The 12,812-nt window shown below is 53.3% G+C and overlaps 2 protein-coding genes across 4 annotated transcripts in view; one reads left to right on the forward strand and one right to left on the reverse strand.

Annotated features, from left to right (window-relative positions):
- Window positions 1–12,812, reverse strand: part of NLRP3 (NLR family pyrin domain containing 3) — a 25,392-nt gene continuing 12,580 nt past the window's right edge. The window contains exons 2-8 of one of the 2 annotated variants that reach the window (XM_021401883.1): window positions 3,690–3,992; window positions 1,567–3,229; window positions 1,264–1,353; window positions 976–1,146; window positions 682–855; window positions 428–595; window positions 116–350 (exon numbers count right to left, since the gene is read on the reverse strand). In XM_021401883.1, the coding sequence (XP_021257558.1) occupies window positions 116–350; window positions 428–595; window positions 682–855; window positions 976–1,146; window positions 1,264–1,353; window positions 1,567–3,229; window positions 3,690–3,972 (2,784 nt within the window). In that variant the 5' untranslated portion in view covers window positions 3,973–3,992. Of the gene's footprint in view, window positions 351–427; window positions 596–681; window positions 856–975; window positions 1,354–1,566; window positions 3,230–3,689; window positions 3,993–12,812 lie in introns of both variants that reach the window. The other variant, XM_021401882.1, reaches the window with a different exon arrangement.
- The window catches only part of CEND1 (cell cycle exit and neuronal differentiation 1), an 11,408-nt gene continuing 2,571 nt past the window's right edge, over window positions 3,976–12,812 (forward strand). The window contains exon 1 of one of the 2 annotated variants that reach the window (XM_021401888.1): window positions 3,976–6,957. The gene's annotated coding sequence lies outside the window, so the exon portion shown is untranslated. Of the gene's footprint in view, window positions 6,958–12,776; window positions 12,810–12,812 lie in introns of those variants that run through there. The other variant, XM_021401889.1, reaches the window with a different exon arrangement.

Below are 12,812 nucleotides of genomic sequence, written 5' to 3' on the forward strand. Positions count from 1 at the left end.
TTTCAGCATCCGCGTCCCTTTTTTATTCCAACCCCCAAACCGCTCGGAAACTCGCTGCCCTTCCTTCGGCACTGAGGGCGAACGTTACCAGCAGCAAGAGCACGGCGCGGTGCAGCTAACACCGGCTCCTGCTGCTGGGAAGAGCTGCCCGAGAGGAGGGGATCCCCTTCCGCCCCCGAGCAGCTGCCCCCCTGCCTGCCCACACCCCTCGCTGAAAAGTCAGCCGTGCCATGGCGCCCGTCTCCGGAGCCTCGTGTTCCAGGAGGTCTGTGATCTTCAAGCCGGGCTTTAGCGCCCGCAGGGCAGCCAGCTCCCGCAGCGCGTCCTTGCTCAGCGAGGATGCGCTCAGCCTGCAAGGAATGCGGGGAAACGGCCTCAGCACCAGCAGGACCCACCTGCTCCCCGGGTCCACGTGGCCAACGCTCACCCCAGCGCCTGCAGCTCGCAATTGCAATGGCAGAGGTGCTGCAGCAGCAGTGTGGCCCCGGCTCCCAGCTCGGTGTCGCTCAGGTCCAGGCACTTGAGGCTGTGGCTGTCCCCAAGCCACGCCACCAGGGCCTGGCAGCAGGCGCCGGTCAGGCTGCAGCTCCCCAACCTGCGGAACCAAGGGGAGAGAGCAGCAGTGGGGACGCAGTGGTGGCATGGGAGCCGCTTGGGTGCGCAGATGCCGCGCGCCCTTACCGCAGCGCCCGCAGTTGGCAGCCGCTGTGCCGGAGCCCCTCACACAGCAGCTTCACGCCGTCATCCCGCAGCCCGGTGCTGAAGGACAGATCCAGCTCCTCCAAGCACGTGCTGGTGCCCAGTGCCACGGCGAGGTCCTGGCAGCAGGCGCTGGTGAGGTGGGTGTACCGCAGCCTGCAGGAGAGAGCCTCAGCGGCGCCTGTCCCCTCGTGCCTCCCAGCCACCCTGGAGGGTTCTTTGGGATGTGCTCCCTCAGGGACTTGCAGGGAACGCGGCCATGCTGGCACTGCTCACCGCAGGACACGCAGGCGGCAGCCGGGTTGGCGCAGCCCGGCGCACAGCATCCTCACACCGTCGTCACCCAGCGCTCCGTCGCCCAGCTCTAAGTGGACCAGGCTGGGGAGCGTGGCCAGCAGCGTCCCCAGCGCCTCGCTGTCACCCTCTGTCAGCCCGCACCACTGCAGCCTGCAGGAGAGAGGCAGAGAAGGGCCGGGCTCGGCATATCTTGCCCTGCAGCACATGGGGAGCGCGGCCACCCACCCTAAGGAGGTGCCCACCCAGTGCCCCGGGGCAGGGCTGTACCTGAGGCTCCGGAGCGAGCTGCCTGGGTGCCCCAGCGCCTGGCACAGCGGGTGCAGAGGTGAGCGCAGCTCCTCCTGCCGCCGGCAGTGCCTAGGAAGAAGGGGACGAGTATGGCCACGTTGTGCCACGGTTCTCACCAAGAATAAGGCAACTCCTCCAGCGAGGGGCTAAACCACCAGTGAAGACACGAGGGGGTGTTTGGATGGAAAGAGGTGTTTGCAATTCCAGCACCTTCCAGAACGCTGCTTTGCACGAGAAAAAGGGGAAACCTCTGTGGACACGGAGCACAGAGTCAGTACTCACCGGGGCAAGCCCGTGGCTGGCTCCTGCCTGCGATGCTGCTGGTGGAAGGAGCAGCTCCGGAGGGTGACACTGAGCAGCCCAGCCCACTGCTTGATGCAGAAGCAAAGAGCCACCTGGTCATACAGCGTCAGCTTGGCGTCCTGCAAGGCTATTCCTGTGAAACTGCCCAACACGCTCTGCACAAAGCTTTCTTCGTTTGTCTCGAACAAAAAGTGGAAAGTGTCCAGCTCCTCGACCGTTGTCGCTTCGCGGGGATGGGGAAGGTCTCTGTGCCTTGTTTGAAGCCACCTCAGCAGATCTTCCCGAGGTCGCAATGAAATTCTGCACCCGATGCCTTCATCCGCGTACTTGACCGACTTGGGGCTCACCAGGCCAAACAGGAGACGCACTGTCAAGTTTAGATCTGTCCTGGATGCATGGTAGCTTTCTAACAACGTGTTCACGTCCTTTGCAAGGGGCCCTGAGTCACCGACCGTTTCCTCCTGGTCCTCCAGGACGTAAAACATCGCTGCGAAGAACTCCTGGAGGTGCAAGTGGCTGAAGCCGTAGACGTTCCCATGGTCTGTGCCTTTCTTCAAACCTTTCTCGCTGAGGAAGAGGGAGAGAAGCTCTGGCTGATTCAAGCCTTGGTCCTCAATTTCCTTCTCCTCAAAGAGGACCTTGTGCTTCCAGATGCCATCAGCAGCCAAGGAGCAAAGCTTGCGCAGGAACTGCTGCAGGTTCTGCCGGGCATTGCTGACTCTGTGCTTCATTAACCGGGAGAGGTAGAACGTGATCACCTGCGTGGTGGTCATAGAGCACTCGAGAAGCTGATTCCTCTTGTACAGCTCTTGCTCGAGGATGGTGCAGACAGTCCAGCTCATGGCGGGGATGACGCACAAGCTGTAGAGGACCTCGTTTCCCCTGGTCAACCTGAAGGCCGCATCTGCTTTGCTGTCATTCCCAAAATACCTGTGAAAATACTCCTCCCTTGCAGCTGGTGAAAACCCCAGGATTTCCACATAATGCTCGCCCTCCAGGCACTGCCCCAGGCTCTGGAGAGCCGTAGGTCTCATGGCAATGAGCACAGAGGACTCGGGGAGGACGGTCCCCTTGAGCAAGCTCAGCAGGGTGGTTTCCAGTGGTTTGGCTTCCGTGGGGTCAGTGCTCAGCTGGTCCTTGGGCTGAGCCGTGGGCAATCCCAGGGCCTCGAAGCTATCAAAGATGAACAGGATCTTCTCTGGGTGACCCCAAATCCTTCCAGCTGCTGTTCGCTGTTGAGGGCAGCATCTTGAAATCAGGTCCACCACGCTCACTTCCTTGGAGAGGGAAAGCTCCTTGCAGTCTATGCAGAAGACGTAGTCAAACTGTGTGCAGAGGGTCCCTTCCACCCACTCCATCATCACCTTCCTGATCGTCATCGTCTTCCCCATGCCAGTGGCGCCCACCAGCACCGTGACCCGCGGCCCTTGGCCATCTTTGCTGGGTTCAAACAGCGTTTGTGCAGTGATGCTGTCAGAGCTGACATCTCCAGGCTCGTCCCCGTGCTGACTCCAAGACTTCCTGGCTATGGTCAGGTTGGTGTAGCGGTCGCTCACAGACGGGTTCTCCCCTGGGCAGGAATTCACCTCTTCGTACTGCAGGAACTCTCTGGCCACGTGCTCTCTGTATTTCTGCTTGTACTCTGCAGCAGACAGAAGTAGAGTCAGTTCCAAAGCACAGCCACACTCCTGACACACCAGCAGCACGGGACATTTGCTTCAATGCTCTGCCTCAATATAAAATTCAGTTATGCACTTCCTATGTGCCATCCACTGAGCCCTCTTTCTTCTTCTGGGCTCTCCCAGGAATGTCCCCAAGGTGTCCCTGGTGTCCTCCAGCTCAGCAAACATCTGCCAGCTCAGACCTCATGGTTGCAGTGATTGCTTGTGTAGGAGCTCTGCTTTCCCCTTCCAGGCACCCTGGCCTCATCCCCGCAGGCCTTACTCTCCTTGTGGCCTCGCTTCATTATGGGGCAAGGGAGAAGAGGAGGCCAGATAGAATCAGTGGGACACCACGGAGCTGAAGCCTGCTCTTTTACTGACTTCTATCTGTCCCCAGCACTTAAAAGACAACAGAAATCAAAATGGACCCTGGCTGTTTACCTTTCGCCTTCTCATCGAGAATTTTTTCCGCAAGGTCCCTCTGGTTCATCTCCTCCAACAACCCAATGGCAATGTCCATAGCCGTGTCTTCCCCATAGCTGTCACCCATGTAACTGATGAGTGTGGAAGGATGGGTGACCTTCTCCAGCTCATCCCTGTGGATGTTCCAGCCTCCTTCGGTATCAACGTACGACAGCTTCGTCTTGAACTCTTGGAAGTCTTCGAGTGTGAGACCTTCCAGTGCTCCTAAGAGGATGGTGAATGTGCTTTCTACTCCTGCCATCACGGGATATGGAAAATCACCTGAAAAAAAAACAACAAAAAAACATGAGTTAAAAATCAGTGCTCTTTTGTCGTTCTTACAAGACATCCCTGAGAATACGTGAGCACCGAGAGCAGGCAGAGTGGTATTTAAGGCTCAGTCTCACACCCATTCAGAAAGGGCCGGGTGAGGGGTATTGGTGTGAACTTCACAGGGACAGAGCTGCTGAGATGGGGGTTGCTGCTGGCTCAGAGATGGAGGAGGAAAAACAGTGACACTGAAGGGCAGAAAATCCTCGAGGGGAAAAAAACAGGGTGTCACTCAAAGCTAGAAAATGGGAGATGTTAAGAGGAAACGCGTCATTACGAAGGTGATGGTGGGGTGTGATGTCAGGATCCATTGCTGGTGAGACACAGGTGGCTCTGGCAGTGAAGCACCAAAACTTTCTGCCCAAAAACATAACATGGGGCACTTCCCTGGCAGAGATCATATAGGGTTGCTAGCAATTATGAACTAGGTTCAGGAGAAAAGGGGAAAATTTAACATGGGACACGTGGCTTTCAGCAAGGAAGGAGGTGGATAACAGAGGAGAGGGGACGGATGGAAATGGTGATGGTAGGGGTAGAACATTGGAATAAATGGATTAATACAGAAGAAAACATTAAAAGGACATTATAAAGGGTCAGAGGACAGAGAGAAGCAGTAGGAGACAGCTTCACAGTACTCCAACAGCCACTCTGAAGGGATGGCAGAAAGATTGGCCCTGGGGAAAATCCAGTGCCCGAGCTGGAGTCACGGCACCTTCTAGTCATGTCCTGAAGAAGCCAAAGCCAATCTCTGAGGATTGTTTTCAACAACGTTTCTTGAGAGGTTATAAACCTCTATCATTTTGTACCGTGTCCCATTAGCAAGGCTGGTGGGAAATCCTGACAAATGACAATGGAGTGCTGCCAAATAAATGTGTTCACCATGAGAACTGCTCCGATTTCAGCAAGGCAGTGATTATTGCTAAGCTACCAGGAGGCAACAAGTGGTTTTCAATTATAGCTCCAACCGTTTCTTTGCCATCCCGCTTAGTGAAGAATCATTTTTCAGGGCTGTTTTTCTGAAGAGAAGAGATAAAACCCTTCACTGGCAACACCAGGGCTTCCTAATGCACCTGCAGGACACGGGCTCACTTCAGCAACTTGTTCAAATTATCGTCTCCTGAGAATAGTGAAAAATTGTCATCTTACACGGATGCTAGTGACCAGAGCAGCAGAATTATATCATAGAACCATAGAATGGTTGGGTTGGAAGGGACCTCAAAGATCATAGAACCATGGAATGGTTGGGTTGGAAGGGACCTTAAAGATCACAGAACCACAGGATGGTTGGGTTGGAAAGGACTTCCAAGATCATTCACTTCCACCCCCTGCTGTGGGCATGGTTACCAACCGCTAGATCAGGCTGCCCAGGGGAGAGCCATCTATGTGAGCAGCAGTGGGCAATAATATTAATGGCTAGAAGAATTACCATACAGACATTACAACAACCAGATCTTCTCACTCCTGCTCTGAGTGAACAAGGTGCACATCACACTGCTGAGAAAGAAACCAGCTGTAATCACTGGGCATGGATGTAGAGTAATACTAATAAACCATAGGCATGCTTCATCGATGAGAGCTAGACATGGCCAAGGACAAACAGTCCTATTATAGAACAGGAAAATAAATAATGTGGAAACTATTGTAATAAAACACCCTCCAAGTAGGAGTATAGAGTACTACAAACGTTATTAGGAGAAGAAATACCTAAGCAGAATCCTTTGCATCTTGTTGTGGACAGCCATTTTTCTAATTGTGGAATAAAACATGGGAGATGTGGTTGGAGAAAGGAGGATAGAAAGCATGTAACAGGAGACGGAAATGAGACTTCTTAGAAGCTGCTTGAGGGAGCCCAGAGAATTCCAGCATTCATCCACCCAGGCTGGGGACTCAGCACTGGAAAAACATGCTAGAATTACAACAACTTAGTGATGCTGGCAGGTTTGTTCGTGTACAGGATCAGTCTCAGCAGACAACAAGTTGCAGAGGAGCGCGCGGACCCGTGGCAGAGATGCTGAATGATGACAACCATAATATACTGAAGAGGTAAAATGCTTTTCCTGTAAGGAAATATGATGGCTGCAGAGTTAGCTTGCTGTGACATTATTTAGTGTAGTTCTTGTGTGAAGCCTATGGAAAATGTCTCCATACAAGAGACAAGGTCTCCCTCTGCCCTTGAAGGAGCTGCTTTCACCTTGCTGCATCTTGAGCTGAAGCACTGCGTGCTGTGCTGGCACTTGGCTCCCTCCTGCGCTCTCCTGCAACGGATTTTCTGTGGTTTGCTTCAAACGTGGACAAGCATCATAGCCCTTATCTCCTGATCCAATCCAGCTAAAAGACCCATAAGAAGTCCCAGGACCTGGCCGAGGTTTGTCCCCAGTGATGTGCTGTGGGGTGGTTTCAACCTGGGAGGATTCAGGGAGAGGAGAACAGAGATACCACAACCTCCCCCTCTATGCACCATTTCAGCTTCCTCCCCTGCGCTGTGAGAGCATCTCTTGCACGACAGCGTCTGTAACAACGTTCTCAGAAATGCTGAGTGCCGTGAGCCCCCAAATCTTTTTTTTTCTTTCCTTTTCTCTGCGTACGGAAGCATCCCAAATTGCCAGGCTGCCCCCTCCCATTCTCTCCCCCCTGCAGGGGACAGCCCCAAATCACCCAGCCCTGAGACATGGGGATGTCAGACATTCCCCCCCTTGTTCCCCCCCCGCCTCCTTGGCATCCTTTCCCCCCCTCCTCAGTCCCAGCCCTCCCCTCCGGATTGGAGCACTCTCTGCCCTCCTCCCTTGCTCTCCATCTTTCTGCGGTCTGCAGAGGTGCATTGTGGGAAACTCCCAAGTTTTTTCCACTCCCCCACCCTCCCTCTTTCCTCTGCCTCCATCCCTCCTCTCTGCGCAAGAGCCAGCTCCGGAGGACAGAGGTAAGGCTGCTGCTTTTCCCCATGCATACCACTAACTGGGAGGGAGGTTGGAGAGAGGGGAAGGAGATTTTAATCCCCGTTAATAAATAACAAGACATTTTAACCCCAAATAGCAAAGATCCCCGCGCATCTCCTTCAAGGTCAGGCAGCCCTGGAATAGAGCCGGGAGCTGGGATGGAGGCTGGGAGAGGGGATGAAGGCAGGAAGCTGGGATGGAGACTACAGCCCCAGAATGGAGGCAGGGAGCTGGGATGGAGCTGGGAGCTGGGATGGAGGCTGAAGCCCTGCGATGGAGGCACAGAGCTGAGATGGAGGTAGGGAGCTGGGATAGAGGCAGGGAGCTGGGATGGAGGCTGCAGCGCTGGAAGCCTCTTGCCAGGTTCCCAGCTGTGTTCCTGCTCCTTTCTGCATCCACAGTGCAATGTTAAATGTCTAATTGCTAGCAGTCCGCAGGCAGGAGGCTGTGCAGAGCAAGCAGTGCTGCTAAGTAATAGCCCTGGCTGTTAATTGTTTCCTTTTGCCATGCTAGGAGCTGGGGTTGTTCTGCTGGGGTGGGGGTATCTCTCTGATACCAAATGGATAGCATTTGATATTGCCCCCTACTTTGTGCTGAAAAGTTGCTTACAAAGCGAAACAGAGCAAAACCAAAACCAAACCAAAAAGCCGAGAGGCATTAGTGCCTATTTTCAGCTAGTGAACCAAATGGGAGGGGGACACCAGATGGGAATGAGATGCATGAGGGGCACCTGGAGCATTTTGTGCGCCTCTGTGCACGGCTCTTTTTCCATCTGTGTGCGCAGAGACCTGTTAGCTTGGTCCCTGCCTGTGGTCTTGGTGACCACTGAGGAGGGGGGAGAGGATTTTTATGCCATACTAGAGGTCAACCTGGGAGAACTTTGGTGTCGGGGCCATAGGAAGGTGGTGGCAGCCTCTTCTCCTGGGTGGGGCTTGGGCAGGATGCTGTCAGGAACAGGAGGATGCAGCTGGACACAGCTCCCTGCTCCACACGGGGACCAACCTCCACATTCTGACCTTCACAGCCACGACCTTCAACAGTTCCCATCCCCTCACCCATATGATTGCAGCAGGAAGAAAAATCTAGAATTCCCCCTGAATGCACGCATTCATCCCTTGGCTGGCGGGTGGCCACAATTGCGGGCACGGCTCGGTGCAGCGGTTCCATCCGTGGTGGGAAGCAGGGAGGAAGGATGGATATAGGGCAGCCTTCCTGCATTGGAAACATCCCAGATCCCCAGAAGGTCACTGCTGAATTATTCCCCATCCATATGCACTTTTGCATCTGGGTTATTGCTGAGGTCCCAGCTAGGTGCTGGCATGAATGCAACAGGGAATTGCTCTTCTGTTCCTCGGGCAGACCCTGAGGGTTTGGGGGAGGTAGCGGCCTCCATCCTGGAGCAAGCAGCCCCCTGGGAGGATGGCTGAGCCAAGCTGTCTCAGGGAGAGGCTTGGCATCTGATGCCTTGCAATTTTGAATAGTAAAGGCTACAGCCTTGTTCCAGCGATGGAGATATGGAGTGACTTCTCATGCAGTCTCATGCAGGCTCAGGGACCGTGGATGCGATGGCTGAGATTCCAGGTCTCGGTGCAGCTGCAGGGCTGACGCAGACACTCTGCCAGCAGTGATTTGAGGCTGCTGCTGCCTGCTCAAAGCCTCTCAGCTCCTGGATGCTCAAAATTCAAAGGGCTTGTCGGGTGGGGAGCATTTAATCTGGGATGCGAGAAGCAGCGAACAGCACGTTGGGAGAAGGATCCATCAATATTGCATCCCGGGGAAGTGGGTCAGCAGCGTGTGCTGCAGCTGAGTGCCGCTGCCTCCAAGCTGTGCTTTGGGAGGGCTGCACAGCCCAGCCCTGGCTCACTGAGCCTGCTGAAGAGCTTCCACAGCAAGCAGATCCCACTCTGAATGCATCCACGCTGCTTTATCGCATCCGCCGGGCGTTGCGTCGGTCCAAAGAGAGTGGAGGAGGCTGCAAAGCTCCCAGCGACACGGCACCGACTCCTTACGTAAAGCTGCTCTAAGATTTATGGCAATACCGAGAGGTACCGCATTACCTCATCCGCCACCACAGCACCTCTTGGAGATGGGAAAAGGCTTAGTCACGGCACGCTGCCGTCACGCTGCCTGCCTGCTGGCGCGGCATCTCGCTGCTCTTGGTGTGCCTGTTGCCTCAGCAGCACAGAAAGGGGCAGCAGGGCTGTGCCACATCTCCACGGTTCTTGAACGCCTCCAGGGACGGTGACTCCACCACCCCCCTGGGCAGCCTGTGCCAATGCATCACTGCTCTTTGAGAGGATTTTTTTCCTCCTGTTCAGCCTGACTCTCCCCTGGCGCAACGCGAGGCCGTCACCTCTCCTCCTAGTGGCTCCAGCTGCTTTCCCCCTGGCCACCTCAGCCACTCGTGGTGACAGTATACTCAACATAACCATGCTTGAAGGTCTGGCATCGGTCAGCTCGGCCTCCAGTATGACATAAATCCCATTTCCACGAGTTTGTGACACGCAGAGGTCACGTAGGAAGCCCGCAACAGCACTGATACCCCAGCAGCACCCCATTTCTAACAGCCCGGTCCCTCAGCTGCCCTATTTTTGGCACTCAGAACCATGCTGCTTTTGGTGCTATTTCCTCCTTTTGGGGAAGTTATACAGTAGTAAGTTTCCAGGTGCCTCTTTGAAGTGGCTAAATTCTCATTTCCCCGTTTACGCGCAGTCTGCCATAACGGAAGAAAATCTGCCGACTTCAGGCTAAGATTACCTGCTCATAATCTACCAGCTGGCGCCAACAGATGAATCTGCGATGGTAGCTAAGTCCTGTGAGCTGGTGTCAGCAGGTGCGAAATGCACTCAGTAAAAGGGAAGCTTTCTTTGAGAAGAGAGCCACTTTCTGTTCCTTAGAAAGTTGGTTTGGTCTGAAATGACCAGATACAGGTATGGCAGCTGAGACCTACCGAACCCGGCCAAGGGATCCGGGAAGCTCTTGAAACCAACTGGTGTTCTGCATTTGTTTTGTACACTGAAGAAGTTTCCCTGCATTGCTGGACAACACAGTGACAGCGGGGATGGGCAGGGAGAAGCGTTAATGCTTGCCTAGTCCCAGGGACCCATTTAATTCCTTGCCCAAAAGCCAACACAGCTAACTCACAGTCAGGAGAATGGGGCTTTGGAACTGTGGTATTTATCGCTCTCTTATTTATTCTGAACAAGTGAACTTTTGGGCAATTGCTTTTCCAGACAGGTGAGAAAGACAAAGAACCGGAGGGGAGGTTCAGGAAGGAGACCTGAGGGTTTTTAAGGTCTTTTCTGCCAACTCAGGCTCTTTTGGCACGGCCTTGATAGAAGTCAGTAGCTATCCCTGGGGCTGGACTCAACAACCCTTATGGGTCCTTTCCAACTTCTACGTTTTCAGCTGGAGGGCACCCGGAGGTTGTGGCTGGAACTTTTTGGCTGCAAGCATGAATTCAGAGAGGCATAACCCCACTGTGTAAGATGAATTGTTTTTCTGCTGATACGGTACAAGTCTGTCAGTGTGGGGTTTGAGGATCCCCCCCAGCTGTGGGGTGCAGCTTCACGCTGCCCCCCGCACTCAGCTCCTCCTTGCAGCTTTTCTGGGCTTTCTTTCTAACTCAGAAGAGTGAGGGGAAGATTGTAGGGCACAGGAATGGGGCAGGGAATAGGACCTTCTAAGAGTGATACCTTACAGCAAAGCCAGCAATGACTCATCTGCTCCGATTGGTGCAGAACTGATGCAGCTTTCATCTGCACAAACAGGAGACAGATGAATAGATGTGCTTGCTAATTTAGTGGGCACGGAGGGGGGCTGAAGCAGAAAAGGTGCCCTTCAAGGAGCCAGGGAAAGCTGCTCCTTCCCTGTTGCTTTGGCTGGGGCTTGTTGTAATGGGTCTGACTGCACTGACCTTGAGCTGCAGCAAGTAGAACCAGCCAAGGACTTTGTTGGGCAGGAATTCAAAGCGCTTTTTTTTTTTTTTTTCCCCTTTTTCTCCTTAATCACTGGTGTGTGATCTCTGCTCCCCCTTCCCAGCCTGGGGAGGAGCTGGTGGCAAGTGGGAAACTCCCTGCAAGGGGCAAAGATTGTTAAACAGAGGCATAGAATGGAGGAGACGGAGGGAATGAAGGCTGTTTCTCACAAAACCTCATTCTACAGAGCTGCTGTCTGTGTGGGAGGCAGAAGGGAGCTGGAAGGGGGAGGAATGGGTAGACAGGAGGAGACAGCAGCTGAGGAGGAATAAATAGATGTGGTGAGCTATGGAGAAGAAAGTAAAAGGTGGAGAGATGGGCCATGAGAGGGAAAACGTTCTGTGATGAAATGAATGAGGGAAAGGAAGGAGAAGAAAAACCCTTTGAAAATGAGGAAAGCGCAGTTCTTCTGAGCCTGACGTGGGCTACAGAAGTGCTTGAAAATGAGCAGCGCTCGTGCCCTTGAAGGCACAGGGCTAGGAAGAGGAGAGCAAAAATTAGGGAGTCTGATGGATATTGACAGCTTTGGGATCAGTTCTTGCAGAACACATTGTACTGCTTTTGGAGCCTGGCTTGGCAGGAAGAAATAAATGCAAAACTTGCGTTCTGCACATTCACATAGTCCAGCAAGGAGCGCAGGGCAAAGCTTCCCAGCAGTGGGAGAGCACTCGCAGAAAGCCTTTCACATACACACTTAGGAACTGCTGATAGTGAATTTTAGTTGAGTTTGGTTTCCAAATCTTTGGAATCTGCATGAGGGGAAAGCAGCAAACATTTAGTGATAGCAGAATACACTATAACTGCACAATGCGAGGGAGAGTGAGCAGCCCAGCTAATTGCCATCAAAGTCACTACGTAGGTAACTGAATATTTATGGTATGATGAATCTGACTCTCCCTGCCTGAACCTCAAAGCCTGCTCCTGTTGTGAGCCTCACTTTCTCTTCGTGGCCTGTGTCATCATTGCACCAGATGTAAAATGAGAATTAATTCCTCCCCAGACCAGAAGAGTAGTGCCCTGCAAGTGACTGGAGCTGCAGGACGTAGGAGTATGGCTCTGGATGTACGTAGCATTTCTACTAAGAGCATTACAGAATCACATAGAATCATTCAGGTTGGAGAAGACCTCCGAGGTTATCATGTCCAACCGTTAACCCAGCAGTGCCAAGCCTACCATGAAGCCATGTCCTTAAGCATCACATCTACACATCTTTAAACACCTCCAGGGCTGAATTATGAATGTTCTTTGCAGAGGAAGGAAAAGACGAGGCAGGCGTCATTTAGAGACACTGCAAAATGAGCAAGGAAGGGAGACCACCACTCCTGCCCAAGGGCATAGGCTTATCTCCAAACACCCAGGCCACAGGGAAGCTCTTAAGCTCAGTGAGCATCTGCAATTGGGTTTGTGTGGTATACGATGCCCAAGCGCGTGATAATCTTTAGTGAAGAATGAGGGGTGGTAGTTTGGGTTTCCCAAAGGATTTAATATCAAACTCAGCGATGTCAGTAAGTGTTGCTCTGCTGCAGACAAAGTAGATCTGGCCTACGCAGAGCAGCTACGTGGGCATTTGGTTGCTGTGTTTTGGCTGAAGAGGTGGTTTGATTCTATTCCGTGGGAGAAGGTTGAGCTAGACTGAATTGCAAATCCAAGGGGAAGGTGCATGGGAACTGCTGAGTCCCGGCCTGAACCACTGATTGAGTACCTGGAGGAAAGACCCAGTCAGCCCTGGGAGCACAGCTGAAGGCAGTTCACCTCCTAGGCCTCATTTAAGGGCTGGCTGCCACTGAGGAAGGATTTCTTTCTGGAGATCCCTCTTTGGTGGAAGGTTTTCCCTGGGAGCCCAGAATCTTCTGATATGGGTG

This window comes from Numida meleagris, chromosome 6, assembly GCF_002078875.1.
Source record: "Numida meleagris isolate 19003 breed g44 Domestic line chromosome 6, NumMel1.0, whole genome shotgun sequence".
In the NCBI taxonomy this organism is placed as follows: Eukaryota; Metazoa; Chordata; class Aves; order Galliformes; family Numididae; genus Numida; species Numida meleagris.